Raw genomic sequence first — 19,942 nt, forward strand, 5'->3', positions numbered from 1 at the left:
GTGAGGTAATTGAAGAGTTTTTATATTACAACTTTTTATTTAGAAAAATTTAAAAGTGATACTTTTATTACCTCCGTTTTTAGTACATTATGTGTATCCATGCTACTAAAAATTTGGGTTATGCAAAGTATGGTCCACAGGGTCTGCTTATTCTTTTTTAAAATCAAGAAATACAATTAGATTTCACCAAACTGTAAGTTAAGAAACAAAATCAGGATTTAATCTTTTTCATTTTTATATTATTGATAATTCATAGATTGTAGATCACACATAAAACCTGTGATCACACACCTACTTCACATTGTATAAAAAATTATTTGTATGTATTAGTCAGGAAAAAAACCACAACATAACTATAACATAAAAAACTAACGTACATGTTCCCACATAATTAAATTCTGCTGCATTTTGATGGTCAAATCTGATTTGTAATAGTTGATGAAAGATAAATGCTTTTCTTTTAAAAGACCAGTAGTAAGTTGCTGTTACTTGTTTATTTGACAACAGCTACCAGTATTTTGAAGCTGGCTCATGTCTTAGAGGTGACTTGCACATTAAAGTATGCAAACATTTGTAGCACATTTCAAATTGGAATTTCAGAATGAGGGTTGGTTATTCCTTCATATTATGTAAGACAGTCTGGACAGACGGGCAGATTTATGTAAACATGTTTGTTTTTTGGACAGCTACTGAGGATGGACAGTGGACAGACGGGCAGATTTATGTAAAACATGTTTGTTTTTTGGACAGCTACTGAGGATGGGTTTTTTTGCTCTACATAAGTATGTTGTTATTGTTGTAGTCAGCTGAGTCTGTTGTTTGCGTACTGCATTCTTGTGAAGATTTGGATATCTTCTAGAATCCTAAATCAGGATTAAACACATGTAAAGGTGGGAGCCTAATTAGATGCCTAAATCTAGATTCAGATAGAAATGATATTATTTTAAAGATTGTGGTGTTCCTTCAGTTAGTTCTTTGTACTAATGGTCAGCACAACTGAAGGTTATATTTCTTCTGTTCCATAAATACTATTTTAATATGGTTTCAGCAGTATTACCTTAGACTACATGGGTTGAAAATTTTGGTCTACATCTATTGCTTTGTGACCTGTTTGGCTGAGTGGGAATAATTTGGATTATTTTGTCAGATTCAAGGAAACCGTACATTCAGATGACTGCTACTTCTTATTTTATCATCTTTTTTATCATTTAAGCTTTTGATGTTTTGCCAGAAGTCACTGATTTGCAATTCACTGTCACCAGCTCTGAATGAAACATGTTGTACTTTTCTAATAATTACCTTGTGATTGCACACCTACTCAGCAGGGAAAATTGAGTCTCAAATTTCATTTGTAATTAGGCCAGTGCCCCACAGTTGTCTTGTTCTGATACTGCTTCCCAAGTGTGTGATGTAGAATCTTTTAGGATGTCCACACTTGGAAGTAGTCGTACATTTATTTTTAGATTCTAAAAAACCAGTTTTATTGTCCCTAAGTCAGTTCTCTCTGAGACAGAATACTTTTGAGATTCTTGTCAGTGTTACACATTGAAAAATTCATACATGGCAAAGAAGTTCAAATCAGAGGACTATATTTAATTTGGAAGGCTTTTTGCCTTCTTTCAAAGAAAAATAATAAGTGGCTGTACAAAAAATTCTTGTGTACCAGGAGCCATTGAATCTGGAATGGTTATCATTTAAACAGTTAACAGCAGGCTTAAGGAAAGAAGATTCTTCATGTCCATGAATTCCTTCTGTTGGAGCATTCTCCCTGAAGAGGGAAAGTTCTTTCTCTCCCTCTCTTTTTGTTTTGATGCTGATAAAGCATCAGTTAGCACCCTCCCAATTATCAGTATAGCAGCCTCTTTAAAATTGTTTTAGAATCTCTCTCACATACCAAAGTATGAATTACTAACAAAAAATACAATTGTCATGTTTGCTGCTATTGAGTGATCTTGCAATTTCATTTCAAAGGGCACCTTTGTTCATTTTTAAGTAGATGGTTCAGTATTTAGTCTAATGATAGGATAGGCAGAAAATTAATCTGGTAGAGATGGAAGATCCCAGGTGAGCAGAATAGCTGATACTTATTTCTCTGTGTTTTAATGGTCCAAAGGCAGGACTTCTGGGAAGAATTGTCTGTGTATGTTGAACAAAAGCTAATTATTCAGAGCTGCAGAGAAAGTGTTGAAAAAAACTGCAAAACAAAACGTATTTCTTTTTAAAAATCTAAGCATGACATGTATGATGTACTTCTGTATTTCTTTTGTAATGAGAAAGTCTCTATTGACAAAAATTACTTCAGTGAAGCAGGTGGTTTGGAGTAACTTATGCCAGGTTTTTCTTATGTATACGTGTATGTATTTTTTCATTTCAACAGACATTAGATCAGCTTCCACTCACCAATCCTGAACACTTTGGGACTCCTGTTATTGGAAAGAAAACAAACAGGGGAAGGAGATCCAATCATATGTAAGCTAAATATTTTGATATCTGTGCTGTGTGTATGCAATTCTGAAGCTTTCAGTGTGTGTCAAGTTTTATTATTTGTATGTTCGGCTTCTCTTATTAAAAGAAATGGAGGCTGGATGGAAAGTATTGTTTAGCACTCAGTTTGAAAGTCAGATTCATGTGTATTATTGTGTGCAAGCATTTCAAGTTTTCATGTAATCAATATTTAAAATAGTACCAGGTATAGGCAAGAGCTTTTTCTTGGTTTCATTAAGTAAAAAAAAAAGGGGTCATCCCAAATGGAAACGTGATGTTAAATTATATTGAGGAACATCTCTGTAGTGTTGCAAATGTATTGGACTTGAGCTAAAATCATTGCAATGCAGTTTCTTTGTCCAGCTGATATGAAGTCTTTGTGGAAGGTCCCAGAATCTTCCTACAGACCTTTGGTTTCTCAGTACAGGGTCTCTGAAGGGCTTTTAGAAATAGGTGTACAGTATAACAGAATTACAGAATGCATCAGGTTGGGAAGGACCATGGGGGACATCTGGTCCAAGCTCCCTGCTCGAGCAGGGTCATCCCAGAGCACATGGCACAGGATTGTATCCAGGTGGTTCTTGAATATCTCCAGTGAGGGAGACTCCACAACCTCTTTGGACAATCTGTTCCAGTGCTTGGTCACCTGCACAGTGAAGAAGTTCTTCCTCATATCCAGGTGGAACTTCCTGTGCAACAGTTTCTTCCCACTGCTTCCAGTATAGTTTGCAACAAACTTACTGATACAAAAACAAAGTTCAGGATTTCCTAGGTGCCAAAATTCTTGGTAGCTGTGGCCTTGATAAACGAGTGTTAAGTTATCCAGTGCCTATTCTTTGTTGTTTGTGGGTGGGTTGTGAGGTTTTTGTGTGTTTGTGGGGGGGTTTATGTGCGGTTCTTTGCTTGTTTGCTTAAAATTTTTAGGTGTAGTGGTTTTCATGCTTGGGTTATCTTTTTGTGCTTTTTGGTAGCTTGAAATAAATGTTGCCCTGTATATGCAGAGGTGCTATAAATTTACTCAGAAAATTGTTGAGTTACTGATTTGTGAGGAAGTGAAAGAAAAAGCTGAAAAAAGCTGGCATTACGACAAAGAATGTGATTGTAGCATCTTTGGTGTCTCTGACTGGGTTGTACAGGACATTATTATGTCAGAAGCAACACACTTAACTTTATCTTATGATTAATACTGAGTTAACTGAGTTAAAAGGCAGTTATGCCAGTATCTGTGCAATTTGAGTTAGGAAGTAGTATCTCCAAAATAAATTTTGGCTTTCTCTTTAGTCTTTGACTTTTTTCTTTTCCTGCAAGAGATTCTTGAGCCCCAGAAAGCAGTCTGAAAGACTTTCATATATTTTAAAAGAACCATTACTTTAAAAAAAAAGAATATTGAAGGAAAAAGAAATAAACCAAAACAATGCTAAACCAAAACAATTATCATCACTGGAAATAACATAAAATTAAGGTGGGGAGAAGAAAATTCTCCTTAGACTGTACATCAGTTGCCTTCTGTTACACAAATGGTAACTGAGATTTTTGTTAATACTGAATTTTGTACTCAAAAGCAGTTATGTGACAAATGGAAGATAGCTTTTAAAATAATGGTGGTTGTGCTCATTAAAGGTGCTGTGTATTTTCTGAGAATTAACCTTCGAAGTGAATATTAAAAAAAGATGCATAGAGAGCATCGGAAGTGATTTTTTTTGTTTGTTTGTTAATCAGTTGCAAGTAATTGTAATTGGAGTAGTGTTGTACATTTAGACTCCTCAAATGGCTAAAACCAGGTGCAACTTTGTATTTGAACAGTAAAGACAATGGACAGAAGCTTTTTAAACAAAAACGTATTTACACCTTGGCCCCATCTGCTTACATTCCAACACTTCATTCAATGTGAAATTGAAACAGCCATAGAAATGCTTCACTGCACATCTTCAAAGAACTGTTTAAGGATAAATAGACTTACTCTTTGTTATTCATCTTTGTATCTGATGTTTCTTCTTCAAAGATTTGTCCTTTCTCAAAAAAGCTTTCCATTCTGTGTGGTTGTTAAAGTAAAAGCTTAGAGAGATTAAGAGGAAAAACCAAAACAGTTTAGCTTAACATTGGTCCAAAACTACAACTGCAACAGTATTTTTGAACAGCGTTTCTGTAGGGCAGAATGGTTTCACTTTGAATGCACCCTGACAGTACATTTCTCTTCTTCCATATGGATGCATGGTAGTGTTTTGTATGGGTTTTGCATGTACTACTAGTAAATGTGCATTTCTGAGTTTGTAATGTTTGAATTGTTACTATAATATAATTATAAGTACTTTATTCATTTTCAGGCCAAAACACCCAACAGGCAATTCAAGTCACTGTTATTTATGCCTCTTTGACAATTAGCTTTGGATCTCCTGTAATTATAATAAGCAAGTTTTGAATAGTTGAGTTTTAAGTCTCTTTCTGTTGTTTAGTCCCGAAGAAGAATCTTCATCCTCTTCCAGCGATGAGGATGAAGATGATAGGAAACAAAGTGATGAGTTATTAGGAAAAGTTGTGTGCGTGGACTGCTTCAGTGTGGATAAGAAGAAAGCTCTGTGGTTTCCAGCCTTGGTAAGAGTTTCATCTTTATTATAATTGAGCACAGTTTCATCTTTATTAAAATTTTGTCATTTTCCAGGCACCAAAGAAGGGTGTGGGTTTCGTTTTGTCATTTTTTATTAGAACTTAGTATGTTTTTTCGAATTGGACTTCACCATAATAGTCAAAGGAATATCTAGATGTGTTTGTTTAAAGAAGGGAATTGCTAACATGGCCTTAGTTTTTCCAAACAGCCAGAGCTTGTTGACCTAATTCTAGCTCAGCAGTGCGTTCAGTACTTTTGGACTAAAATTTCAGGGCTTTTTTTTTCTAGGCTATTGCATGTCAATTTTCCAAAGTACTGAGTTTTATCAAGGAAGGAAATATAAAGTAAAAAGAGAGGGAAAATTTAGTGATTACATAGACATGATTTTTCAACATTCAATATAAACACATTTGATAATGAAATCAAATATTTTTTTCTTGATCACTACAGTACGTAGTGGAAAATGGCCAATAAATTTACTTTAAAATTACATTGTAGCCTTTCAGTACCAGTATTTTTTTTCTTCCTTTATTCTGGCTTAAAGACACTTTTTAAGAAATAAACTTCTAAAAAAATATCACAGCTAGTCAGTCTAGTGATTGCATGTAGACTCACTGATTGATGTTTTTGGAAATTAATATACCAGTACCATGCTTTTTAATTTTTATTTTATTTTTAATTGTAAATATTTGATTGATTCCTACCTGACAATGAAAGCTTAACATGTTTATCCAATTTCAGGGAGACTTGTGCTCCGCTTTTGAAAAGATACCATACAGTAACATTTAACGCTTCTTAGTGTGTGCAGTAGCTCTCAATTGCAGCTTTCTGCTTGTAACCTGCTGTGTCTTGTAGTGTAGCCCAAGAAGAAGTCACTGAAATCTTTTTTACAAGGGAGAGGGCAGAATGTACAGCAAGGAGATACCATGTTTACAGCAGATAGCTTTAAGTGAAGTTTTCAATGATAAACCAGAAAAATGGAGATGTTTCTTTGCTGAAAGGTGTCATCAAGATGATGCAATATCACCTGCCTCACTGTTCCCTCAGAGAAGTGGTCAGTGAAACTGGCTTGAGAGGTTTTGTGTCTCACTGTTGGGTTTGCCTTTCTGGTCATGCCCATGACAGGTACCAGTTTCCATGGCATACTCTCTGAGAATTGTTGCTTCTGCTCCAAAGATGTACTAAAGATACACAATTATTTCTCTGGCTTTCTTTGGAAGACTGGAAGCTTGTTCTTCATGGAAAGCTTCCTGCAATAAATGAAAAGCAGGGGGATAAAGTTTGAGGGTGAAGCTTAACTCTGAAGTAGCTTATCCTAGCTTAACTCTTACTTTAGTAATCAGGTTTATAGCTCTGCAAATAAACATCATATTGCATTTAACCAGAAAAGATGTGCCAAAGAATGAATGTATGCCCCAAATAGCTGCCTTGTTTGGTTTGGTTTGGTTTTCTTTGTTATAATTCCCTCCCCAGTAACAATGCCTCTTGGCTTTTTTACCTTGTAAGCAGGTTACCTCTACTGTATCAACGAAGTAATCTTATCTTATTACTGATAAATTTTGCATGAACTTTGTATTATGATAATTGTAATTACATGAATAATGAAATGAAAATTCGGGTTTAATGTGCTGAAGAATGTGTATCTCAGCATTATTTCTTATTAATGATACTTGTACAGATACTTCGTGTATAAGCACAGAGGACATTGCACAAGTTTATTATGTGAAAACAAGTTCAGGGATTAGTGTAAACCTTTACAGCAAGTAACAATTAAGATTAGTAGTGGAAACTGAGTACTTTAGATATCAGGCCTCTAACCAGATAGATTATCACTTACAAATTTGAAACTGTAGAGGTCTAAATTTGGTAAAAATTATTCTGAGGACTCAGTGATTGACTACATTGTTTTAATCCGGCATACCTGTTTGGGTTGGTGGGGTTTTGTTTGTTTGTTCACTTGTTTTTATTAGTTCTGTGGGGAGGGGGTGAGTACAGTGACTAATTGGAATTGTAAAAGGACCTGACAGTTGCTGCTTATGTCAAAGAGTGTGATTTAGTAAGCCTTATAGCATTGCTTAGTTTTAATGTGTAGTTAAAGGCTTTTGAAAGGTGCAGTGACGACATCTGCCTGCAGCATTTTCAGAAAATTGAGTTTACGCAGGATCATCTCTTTCATCCTTCTATGACTCCAATGAAGTTTGTTTTGCAAGGAAATTGAGAAAACTTGATTCAGGCAAAATTGAGGTGATGTTGCTTGATGTAAAGGCACTAGATGAGGTTGTGGTAAGATGTTTTCCAAGCTCTGAATGGATTTTTGACTACTAAGATCTTGATGCTTCTAGAAAACCAGCAGCTAAAGCCTGTAGGGCCTTTCTCCATCTTTAAAGAGCTAGGAGTTTGCACTTGTCAGTTTAAAATAGAGGATGATAATCATTGTCTTTTGCCTTGACATTGCAAAATATATCTCAAGTTGAATTTCAGTTTAAAAGTTGTAGTTTTCTGAAGTAATTTCATTGTAGACTGTAGAATGCACTGCATTTCGAACTTGGTCTGTTAAATTTTGTTTCTTTTGAGTAACACATTTAGCCTGTGCTTTGTGATACGTAACTCTATTTCCAAATCTCTTGGAGCTTTTGACTTTAGCTCCTAAAATGCTGCATGACTGGTGACCTATGCAAGGAGGAAAAAACCCAACTTTTGCCACACAGTATGTTTGTATTTGGTGGAAAATTAGGACTTAAGGCAACAGTTGGTGTGAGAGAGAAGAGATATTTACCTGTGCTAACTTACAGCTACAGTCATCTGCTGCTCTTTGAGGTTTTATAGCAGCCGGAACTTAACTAACTTTCAGGGAACTATACTCATTATGAGACAAGACATGAGTGATAGAGAGGGGTTCCTTTTCTGTTTTATATCTCTGCCAATTATATATATAAAAATAAAATTTTAAAAATTAAATTCTTGAAGCTTTTTGATTTGTGACTTGTATACTGGTTTAACAAAACTTAAATAGCTTTTAAAATTGCAACAAATAATTGTTATGTTGTCTCAGGGCTCGACTTGATTAGTCTATTTCTTGACTATCATAACACTTGTACTTGAGGTGCTCTTCTCTCCAAGGGAGATTACTTGTAAGTCTTCCCTTATAAAATTTCATAAATCCTGTTAGCTTTTGGTTTTGACACTGTGTGTGATTACATCCTTGCCATTTCCAGGAGTTTTTGAGAAGTAGTCTCTAACTCAGGTGGCAGCACTTGCTAGAATTTCTGTCCTTTTGGGATGAGGAGTGGAATAAGCTGTAGAGGCATGACGGATACTTATTTTTTGTCAGAATGCTATTCTTACGTTTCTGGCAGCAGCCGTCAGTTTCCCTCTAGGAGTGAGCATGATCTCATGCATTCAGTAATTTCAGGAGGTCATCATTCCTGTGTTTTGAGGGATCTCACTTGCTCTCATCTCAGTGTTGCCAACAAGAAATGAGCACAAAAGCTTTTAGAGAGGCACTGGTATTTACTATTACTCTCTTGTTTTAGCTTTTTCTCTCTAAACTTTGCAATTGTAATATCTTTGCAGGTGGTTTGTCCAGATTGTAGTGATGATATTGCGGTGAAAAAAGACAATATTCTTGTTCGCTCATTCAAGGATGGCAAATTGTGAGTAGGAATGTAGAGGTTGATAATTGAATGAAATTTATGAAAGTGAAAGGTAGTATGAGATGTGTTGGGTAAAGTATTAATAACATCAGTAAGTTCCTGCCAAGATTTTTCTAATGTTTAAAAAACTGTTAACAGCCTCATTGTGATGAAATTAGTCTTGAACTTTGTCATTATTAATAATGGCATGCATAAATCTCTGTCTTGGTTTTAATTTCACTGTTAAAATTGTGGCAAACACAGCGGTATTACGTGACTTCAAGAATGGCCAGAAGCTCTTTCCTGCTGTGGCTGGAATAGAGCACTACTTTTCAGGGATGTGGCTGTAAGCTTGTCCAGCTTCAGAAGGGTCGGTGGGGATGTGTGCAAGCCTGCACATAACACCACATGCACACAGAGAAATCCTCTTTCTCGTTTGAAGGTAGTGAGGCATATGTTTATCTCAGTCTAGACTGCAACTGCATCTTACTGTGCTCCTTGCAAAGAGCTGTGATGCTACTCAAAGTAGGAAAAAGCATAGAGAAACAGAGAAAACCAGACTGTCTGGTATTTGCAACAAAACTTTGTGTTCTTAAACTCACAACAATAGAGTTCTTTTTCTAGGTTTTAGTTTCTATTTTAAAAGTTGCAGATATTGTGCTTGGTTCAGTTTAACAGAATGTTTTGCAGAAAGGATGTGGGAATATTTAACAGTTTTGTTGTGGTTTAATTACTCACTAAGTCTAGGCTATTGCTTTACCATTTGATAGTCTTTCAGGCATCAGTGCACATCACTGAAGGAACACACATAAGATGTGTGCGCACAAGCACATACCCACCCCCAATCCTCCAGAGCTGCAGTTCAGATTTGCTTCCTTGATTATAGACACAGTAGAAATCAGAAAGTGCTTTGTTCTTTCAATTTGGAAGTCTTTAATTTCATATTGACGCTAATTTACACTAATACTCATTTATGTTTTAAGTGAGGTAGGGTTCTAAAGTAATGTTAAATTAATGTGAGGGCTTAAAGTATTACATATATGGGAGATTCCAGAAACTACCTGCTTGTGGAAGTAGCATGCTGTCTTTAGTATGCAGTGAATGCATATAGTCTAACCAATGTAATGTAAAAATTTTGTTTTTAATCCATTGACTAATACTGTACCAGACTTAACACTATAGAGTTCTCAAGATACATTTCATATGCTTCTTATGTGTGTCTAGTAAGTGTGTTATAATCTTAGTGGTAGCTTTGTATTGTACTGTTAGTTTACCTTTAATATATTTTAATTTTTTTTTAACACTTTCTAAATTATTTAGTGTTTCTGTGCCACGAAAAGATGTCCGGGAAATCAGTGAAACTTCACCAAAGCCTGACGCTTTGTTAAAACAAGGTAAAAATAACTTCCTGTGAGAAACGCTTGTATGTATTTGCTTAGTTACATGGATTGGACTAAATCTGTGGCACATTGATTCATGTCTTAAAGATGCTAAAACGTAAGATCTTTTCTTACAGAATTATAAATTGAAGGAGAACGCTTAAGAAAAGTTAGAGGAACTTTTTTTTAAACAAATAAAACCTAACTAAATGAAACCCCCCGAAACAACACCCCACCTGCTCTGCACTGACTTTAAGAGTAGACATGCCAAACAAAAGATGTACACATTGGTTCTGTACATTATTTTAGTATTTTTCCTTTTGCTTTAGAACTTTTAAGAATTATTCTTACCATAGTGCCCTAGTAGTTGTAAGCAAGTTGCCTTTATGAACTTTGAAAATCTGAAATTGTGGGTGCATTTGAAAGTTTAAGCTTGTGTGATGAAACTCTTAGAACTAGCTTGTGATTATTTATTCCCCCTTGCTCTCCTTTTTTGTTATATGTAAACTGCAGTGTAAACCTGTTGGATAGGGGTTTTCTCAATTAAATTTTGATATATGCCCTATGCACAAGATCCTTGTTTGTGTTTGTAGACACTAACATGGTAAAAATAGTAGTAATAGCTCTGGGTGGCTTGCTGTGCAGAGAACACCAGGCCAGTTTCACTGGATAAGACAAATAAGGATGGACAACATGGAGTGGTTGTTGAGGTTCTTTGAATTTGGGGTGGAACTGTTCATTAGCAGTCTTTCCTTCTCTTCCCCATCACCCCTGATTACTGTTTTTTTAATTGAAATATCTGTGCAAACTGATACTTCCTGCAGTGCTAACAAAGGCTGGTTCTTTTACAGCTTTTGACCAAGCACTTGAATTCCGTAAAAACAGAACTGTTCCTAGTAACTGGAAAACAGAATTGAAAGAAGACAGTTCCAGCAGTGAAGCCGAAGAAGAGGAAGAGGATGAAAAAGAAAAAGAGGATAACAGCAGTGAGGAAGAGGCAAGTGAAGTTTAGTAAAGGGCACAGATACACAGCTGATAAAATTTAGGAGGGCCGTGTATATTTAAGTGGGCCTTTTTAACATTAGGGAACATTTAACATGTTAACATAGGCAACACTGTTAACATAGGCATTATTGAGTAACTCTCTTTTCCTGGTCTGCTGAAGAATTGCTTCACCACAAGCTGTCTCTCTAGCTACCCTGCTGTAAAGAAGCAAAAGAACTTTCAATCAAGGTGTTAGTCCTGCACTCCACTTCCACTTTTCTTCTCTTTTTTGTTCTGCAAATATGGAGTCCCCGCCTCATGCTTGGTTTTCTAATTATCCCTTCTTTCCTCCCAGCCTCCTGTCTAGAAAAAAAATGAAGACGAGAAAAGAAGACAATTATTGGAAAGATTTCATTTCACAGCTGGCTAAGAGGCTGAAAGAGAGGCTTTTGAATCTTTTACTTCTCTGTACCTTCCTGTGGTACTCTAAATCTGTATCTGCCCATAATCACTTTTTCTCTCACCAGAGTTTGAGAGCTGTTCTCTTAATTTGCTACGCAAGTGCCAGTAATGCAGCAGACTTTAATTTCCTATTAGTTAGGGGTATTGTAAAGAAGAGACTGAACTGATTTGGGTCTTCAATGGTTGTTAGGGTCCTTCTCTCAATGCATCCTCCCTGGATACTGTGTCTCTGGCATACCAGAAGATAGTGTTTGATCTTTCAGTTATTCATTCCTTTAAAATGTGTTGGGAAACTGTAAAAGTGTGAAGTTATGACTTTGCCACCTCTCCATGATCATCATTTCTTTCTGCCTCCTCTTTAAGCTCTCAGAAGATTACCCAGCTCTGATCAAAAGTTTGCAAGGGGCTGTGCTCTGCTTAGTATTTTGAGAAGCAAGGAATAGTTCCTTGGGCTCAATACCATTTCTGAACTTTCACAGCAGGTTCATGTCCAGCTATGAACATGATGCACGTAGATAGGCTTTTATCTATGCAGAATGACACATGATGTTTGTATAGTGATCATTCCCGCACTACTTTTGGGTGAAAAATACAGAGCCTTCAGCTACAGCATTTGTAAACATTTGGCCTTGTACCTTTTGAACACCTTCTCTTGAGCTCCTCTTAGTTACATGTGATTGTTTGAGCTAGTCTTTCCATGTGCTAGACATAAAGATTTTATCTCAGACAAATATTGTAAAATTTACTGTATCATCTCTTACGATAATATCTTTTCCAGTAAACAGTGATTTCAGTCACTTGTTGAACTAGGAAGTTTCTAAAACAGAGGAAAAATACGTCTTCTTTTTTTTTCCCCCCCCTTTTCCTTTCTCTTCTTCTCTGCCCTTGGTGGTCAGTGGCATGTGTGTCTTCTCTCTACCTATATTTGAGCAGTTTCTGCAGCTTCTTCTCTTTGTTTTTGTTATTTTGTGCCTATAACCTCCTGGTTATCAAGCAGCATCTCTTCTCAAACAGGACTTGCGGGCCTCCTCTTGGGGCTTTGTCATCCACCTGCAGGTTGTTCTACTGCTTCCCAGGACATGAAAAGTTTTCACTGGTGGCACTCAGGCCATCCATGTGGTCCTACTACCCATAAACCAGAACGAAAACCAGAAAAGCCAAGCTCTTACAAATGTCACCACGGGCTTCAAAAATAGATATGTTTATCCTATATATTTGTTCACACCCAAGTTCCCGATTTTGTAGATACATAGATGCTCTTCTATATCTCATATCTATATACATGCTTCCATCCTATATGGATAGATGACATACAAATCCTCTGTACTTACCTTCTAAGAAGAGTAGTTGCCTTTTTTTTTTTCCTAATGGAAGAGACTGGAAAAAGAGACTGGCCTTCCTTTACTTTACAAAATCCGATGGTAGGTAAAAGAGTTGTCAAAGACCCTCTCTTCCAGTGCTGTGCTATAATACTGTGTGAATTTTGTGTTGCAAGAAGCATGTTGTTGTTTTCCTGGATGTCATTATCCTATGTAGAAGCCACTTTATTTTACCTTGTAGCATAGATAGATACATTAGAGACACCAGAGTGACCAGCTAGCACTCTGGTTGTCTAACTTGAAAGTAAGCAAATATGACAGTGTGACATGCCTGCTTCATACCATTATCTAGGAAACCTTGTTGTCTAACTTGATTAAGATCTATTCTGTATATGTTTGAAGATTATTATTAGTAGTAGTATAGTATAATATATATGGACTCTGTAGAGATTCTGAGAAAGTGTAAATGCTTTTCAGAGGCATGCAGGGTCTTAAGCTTTTCCCGTTAGCACACTTTCTTAGAAAGTTCCTATGTTCTGTATTGGAAAAATTAATAAGGAGTAGTCACTCACTTGCCATTCTGGCACCTCTGTGTATTATCACATTAGAGACAAAGGAGTACTCTTCAGGCATTGGACTGTATAGTGGGAAAGGAATGTTTTATTCAGCCTCTTCATCACCTTTACCTTGTTTCCCCCAGTATTTAAAAGGAATACATTCCTTCTTCAAAACTTTATTGAGTTTCCTGAAGGTTTTGTTCAGTGGCACCCCTCACCCCTCCCCTAAATGCTCTGTGGAACTAATGTCTTATGGCAAGTTTTTTCTTGTTGGTGAGGAACATGAGAAACCCAAGTAGCTGCTCATGATCTCTTTTCCAAGATCCAGAAGATGCTGGTAAAAGTCCTTTCCAAGTACCTGCTATGGGAGATTAAAATTTTTTAAAAAATTACACAGTTTTGAAGTTTTATTCCATTCAAGTAATTTGTTCTCCATGGCCCGTGAAATATGAATGTTCTTAACTAGGCTTTTATCTGTACTACATGCAGGGCTGCAGCATCAGTTTGTACCTGTCAGTGAAGAATTGGGCTAGATGTGCCTGATTTCTGATGCCCCTGCCCTGTAAGAAGGATCTCTAGTATATTGGTTGCAGTTCTCTACCCAGCCCATCGAAGCAGCCTGCTCTGAGCTCTGCTGGTACACTGGGTGTCAAATGCCCATTATGTAATGCCCCTCACAGAGACTTTCCTCTTGCATTGGCTTTGCAAGACTGGAACATTTTCATTGCATTTCTGTTGATAATTAAACGTGAAGGACAACTGTTTCAGCATATTGTGAATACTGGTTCTTAATTTTTTTGCCTGTTTGATCTAATGTCATCCAATTGCATTTAATGGGTAAGAGGAAGTATAGAACGACAAAAAAACCCTACTCCCTGATAGTAGTTACAGCCTTTCCTGACCTTATTTTCAGCTGTCCATCTCTCTATTAAACAGATTCAGTAGATGTTGGAGGGTTTGGGGTTTGGTTTTGTTTGTGTGTGTTTGTTTTTCCCAGTTCTGTTTAGTAATGATATTCTGTTTCTGTTGTTTTCTCAACTGTCTTGGTACAACTTTAAAGACTGTATGTTTTGTCCCCTTTCTTCAGGGTAGGTGAAACTTTAGTATTTAGTACAAAGAGACTGTTGAAGAATGGAAATGATAAACGTGGAATGAAAATACACTAAAGAAAAATAGTTTAGATTACTGAATAACTAGTTATTTTTGGAAACTTTACAAGTAGTATTAAAAATTAATCAACTCATATTTGGCATAGTGTTTTGCAGTAGCTCAGTCATCAGAATTTCTTCAGAATTTGATATATTAATATCGTATTGCTACTAGTTGCGGCAAGCCCCATTTCCAAAAGAAATTATGAGCTGTTATAAAGTAAGCCATAGTGCTTTGTTATGAAACTCCACTGTTTATTAGTCTAAGTCAATCTAATACAAAGGTTTATTAGTGCAATGAACTGAACTTCCAAAATATCCGTTGTTATTTCAGTTCTGGGATTGATCCTGCTCAGCACGCGTTCAGCTGGTACCCCATGGCAGTTCGCATGCAGTGCCATTGGCTGCGGTTTGCCAGTGCAGTGGATTAGAACTCCTAAGAAAGTGCAAGCACCATTTTCTCTTTGACTTCATCTCTGAAAGTGACGTAGTCTATCCAAGAACCAAGGAGTCACTTAACTGCAGTAGAAATAGAGCTGAGATTTCTGATATAATCTCTTGATCATTAATAGTGCTGTCTCCCAGACTTTCTGCATAAATGGATGAAATTGAGAACACATCTTGATTTATGGTATCACGATACTTCAGTGATCAATCAAAAATCCAGTTTCAATGTATGTTTACAGTCAATGTTTTATACATTTTGAAACACTGTAGTTTATAAAACTTGGTTTTGTGTGGCATAGCACTGAGAGCATGTATCTCTCAGTACAGTATCCTGTTGCTGACTACAGTAAAACAAACTTAAAACATTTAAGCGTAGATTATCACTGCCTTATGTTTCTTAATGAAGGACTGTAACTCAAAATGGTGACAATTTTCTTGCATGCATTGCTTTAAACAGGAGGAAATAGAGCCATTTCCTGAAGAACGAGAGAACTTTCTTCAGCAATTGTACAAGTTCATGGAAGACAGAGGTAGGCATTTTAACTAGCAGTGCTTTGAAAAATTGAGTCTGTAAACTAGTAGTGGTTTGCAGTACTGTTTTGGAAACGGGGAAACTGTACTCATCCCTTCTGACTTCCCTACTATTTAGAAGATGAGTCTGTCACTTGACTCATCTAAAATGCAGTCCCATATTTCTGCTTTCAGAAGTAAATGGATAGATCTAAATATATATGCTATTATGTTTTGCGCATATCGTACTATATTTTCTATTGTGTACTTATGTATAATCAAACACTTAATATTCTCAATCGTATTAATTTATATTCTCAGTTTAATAACTTTAAAATACCAACACACACACTTTTTAGGTCATGGAAAAATAAATTTACTTTGTTCTAATTTTCTTGTGTGAATCCCAATTGCTGACGTGAATGAACATTATCCATAGATTGAGATGTTTTTAAAAGCCAGTACCATTCAATATGTTAAATCTTTACCAGGTTTTTATACACTGCAAGAAAAGGGCAGTGTCTGTAGAGGCAGGAGTGAGGGTATTTGTATTTAAGTTACTCTTATAACTAGTTAAATTAGTATCTTTATTAATGCCATATGAAATGAGTTAAACTGTTTACATGAGATGACAGTGTGATAGCTACTGCTAGTACAGTCGCATAGGAAGTCTCGGCTCTTCAAGCATTGTGGGATTGCTCCTGGTGAGGGTTGGGTTGGGTTTTTTTTTTTTATTGCAATGAAAGGACTATTGTATTTTTAGATCTAATTGTTTCAGTGGGTGAAATAAAATTATGTATAATAAAGTTAGCAAGAAAATTTGCATCATTTCTGCATGTTCAGAAATATATGGAAGAATGTATATATATGCATTAAATAACACAATCCATTTTCCCTCTAGTTCAGTAAGTAACACTCTTGAGTTTTAGTTTCATGAAAAGAAAGTACCAGGTGCAGGAGGTGAGGTTTACAATACTGTATTTAAGAATAGTGCATATGATGTGAATTTCATGCTATTCTGAAAAAAATACTTCAAAACACCCTAACAACTATCTTTGTTACCCAGGGACTCCTATTAACAAACGACCTGTATTAGGATATAGAAATTTGAATCTCTTCAAATTATTCAGACTTGTACACAAGCTTGGAGGATTTGATAACGTGAGTATTAGTATGATGAGTACTCCAGAGCCATAAAACCTGAGGATACTGCTTGTTATTGTGAAATAATTTATTACTCTGTGAAGTAGTGATAAAGAACACAGGACCTTTAGATGTGTAAAAGTTTTCTACTATGGCTGCATAAGGCACCTTGTAGCTCTAAAAGCCATGCTTTAACATGAACCAGAAACTAGTTAGGTGCTACATCTACTCAGCATTTTTAATTACTGCTGCATAAAATCAGCCAGCATCTCTGTTTTTGTAATATTTCAAGAAACGTTTGTCTGATAAAGTTGTTAGCTCCAAGTGAAACAAGGCACTGCTCAGTAAAATCTCAAAGACAAGCAATTTTGTTTAAGGTCTGATGTGAGACCCTTAATTTCTATTTATTCTGGGTGATATAAAGAAGAATTTGGTGACTGGGATTAGTGACACTGATCTTGGGAGGAGTAATTGAAATATACAGCATGCATGGTCAAGCAGATTCTGTTTGTGCTTTGAACTACTTCCCATGAATGTAGCCTGTCAGCTGAGGAGGTATGTTTGTGCAGTGACACCTTTCTGATATACAAGACAGGATGTGGTACTTGGGTATTGCAGTATATCTGCTTTACCTTCACGGATGGTTAGAAATGAGCACGGAATTTTGTCACCAAAGGGCACGTTAAGGATGTAATGAACGACTGGTAGGCACTATGTCTGGTGCAGTACTACCAGGGCTGGGTGTTGTTAATGCTTTGAATTATTTTTTTATTTCCAATTTAATTAAAATTCTAGCTCTGATAGTTAAGAATTACTTTAAATAGAAAATAAAAATGATGTACTGATTTTTCTGATAGTTATATTTTCTTTCCTCTCTTTTATTGCAACCTGGAGAGGAAAGCCTGCTGGGGCTTGTTGCATTGCAGAAATGCTAAATTGCTTAAAGTAATTACATTAGACTACAGTTTGCATTACAGTGAAATACTGTGTGTGTGATAAATAATAATTTTATAGATCAGAGGAAATGACTTACATTTATTTTCTGAAGCTGTAAAGTTTGTCAATTTAGTTTTTTTTTGTCAGTGAGTTAATTCAAAAACAATGACTTCATTGTCTTTAACAGATTGAAAGTGGAGCGGTGTGGAAGCAAGTTTATCAAGATCTTGGAATCCCTGTACTAAATTCAGCTGCAGGATATAATGTTAAATGTGCATACAGAAAGTAAGTAATAAAGCTATGAAGTTTGTGCTAAAACTACAATGAACTGAAGTGATGCAGTGCTAGGGGTAATACACATAAAATCCATAACTCTTTGGTTATAATACAGTTTTTTAGGCTTTAAACCTACTGTCTATGTCTAGCTTCTCTGGGTAGTATTTTCCTTCTCGAGTCAAACTTGCTTATCACAAACAATTTTTTTTTTTTAGGTATCTCTATGGTTTTGAAGAGTATTGTACATCAGCTAACATTGAATTTCAAATGGCATTGCCAGAGAAAGTGACAAACAAGCCTTGTAAAGACTGTGAAAAAGAAAAAGAATTGAAGATGCGTGAAGAACCAGAGCAGGATGCAAAAGAGATAAAAGTGGACAAGGATGAGCGCAAACAGGAGGAAGTAGCAGTAGTACAACAAGAAGAAAAAAAGTTAGCTGAGAATGATAATGAAAGTAAAGAAAATGATAAGCCCTCTGTTCTGGTAATATATTTTAAAGTTCGTCTTAGATCTTGCTTATGAAGTCAGTTGGTGTGTTAATAACCATGAATTAATATAAAGATTGAAATCTCTATGATAAATCTAAAATAAGACAAAAACTCACTGTAAACCTAATTCAGAACAAGACATTTGAGCTATATTTACCCTAGGTGCCTGTTTTAGGGGGTCGTGATGTCAAAATGTCTGACTTCTTAGAAAGCAGCTTCAACATTCCACTTGTTTGGGGACCTCCTGGGTGAAATGGAGACTAATTAGTGTCCAGCTTTATCCTTATCTGGGTAGTGCATGCTCACAGCTAACTACATTGCTGATATTTTCATTATGCATTTAGTTATGCATGTAAGCCCTCATAAACACTGCTGTTACTTCTGTGTTCCAGTGAAACCAGTGAAGCTCTACAAAGACCTGAGCCATGTGATGTACACATGGTCTAATGTAGTTTAGTGGTCCAGAGAGACAAATGGTTATAGCTTTTCAAAATCCAATGTTGATTCAGTGGCTTTAGCAAAGGAAGTTCAGAGCAATAAACTGATGTGCTGCACTGTACAGGCCTCGCATTTTGCTGTGGAAGCAGTCTGGCTCCTCAAGTCAGTGTGCAACACAACTGTAAATGCTTCTGCATATAAGTGGCAGCCAGCCCTGGTCTGTCTGCTGGTATTCTCTGGGAGGAATGCCAGATGGGCCAGTACTGGTATTTCTGCATCCCAGTGAAAGGTTCACCTTGGGGATTGCTTTGCAGTCCAGGTCTAAGAGCTGCATGCCTATTTCATTGTGATAAAATGGGCTAGGATACTGGCTGCAGCTTTAAACTCTGTTAGGTTTAGCCTAAGATTTTCAAAAGGAAAAACAGCAGAGGTGCTGTAATTTTAGGACAAGCCCCACACTGTAGTAGCATTGTTTTGCTCTTATAACTTCAGTGTGTTTTGTCTGCCTTTTCTTAAATCCTTTGTTTTCACCTTGTGAGTTAACTAAAGGTTTTGTTATCCTAGGGAAACAAAAAAAACCTGCCAGATTCTGTGTTTACTCAGCCTGATCAAGAAAAGGACTTAAATGTAATCAAAACTGAGGATGAAACCAAACTGGAAGATAAAGAGGAGGAGAAGATTAAAGAAATGGAAAATCCTACAGTAAATGTGGATGCTGAAGAAAAAGAAAAATCAGGGTAAGTTATGCTGTTTCTAATCAGATCTAAGTCATATGATATGTGTTTTTTAAATTTTACTCTTGTAATTTGAACTTCAAATCAGACATGCGGTTGTTAACTAGTTTCGTATCTTCCAGAGACTGATGTGTTTATAACTGTGTCTTGGTTAGATCATTGAAGTTCATCGATCTATTATTAAAAGAAAAGGCAGCTTAAGTTTTACAGGTTCCAGGCCTAAATATAAGCTGAGTGAGAACAGAATATACAAAGCATAGGTGACTATTTGATTTTAGTACAAAAATATTGCAGTCATTGCCAGCAGTATTTTTCTACTTGATTTTGGTACAAGTATATGGCAAACTTGTGGTTTCCAGCTTTTGCTTTTGGACAGTGGTATGTAATGTGGGAAAAGATG

The 19,942-nt window shown here is 36.2% G+C and overlaps 1 protein-coding gene across 1 annotated transcript in view; it reads left to right on the plus strand.

Moving 5' to 3' along the window:
* The window catches only part of ARID4B (AT-rich interaction domain 4B), an 87,804-nt gene that overhangs the window by 38,656 nt on the left and 29,206 nt on the right, over window positions 1-19,942 (plus strand). Inside the window, 10 exon segments of the mRNA XM_008643281.2 lie at window positions 2,378-2,469; window positions 4,938-5,076; window positions 8,663-8,742; window positions 10,042-10,115; window positions 10,952-11,097; window positions 15,475-15,547; window positions 16,594-16,688; window positions 17,794-17,891; window positions 18,098-18,365; window positions 19,373-19,545. Of these exon segments, the coding sequence (XP_008641503.1) occupies window positions 2,378-2,469; window positions 4,938-5,076; window positions 8,663-8,742; window positions 10,042-10,115; window positions 10,952-11,097; window positions 15,475-15,547; window positions 16,594-16,688; window positions 17,794-17,891; window positions 18,098-18,365; window positions 19,373-19,545 (1,238 nt within the window).

The sequence above is a fragment of the Corvus brachyrhynchos genome, unplaced genomic scaffold, assembly GCF_000691975.1.
Source record: "Corvus brachyrhynchos isolate BGI_N302 unplaced genomic scaffold, ASM69197v1 scaffold70, whole genome shotgun sequence".
In the NCBI taxonomy this organism is placed as follows: Eukaryota; Metazoa; Chordata; class Aves; order Passeriformes; family Corvidae; genus Corvus; species Corvus brachyrhynchos.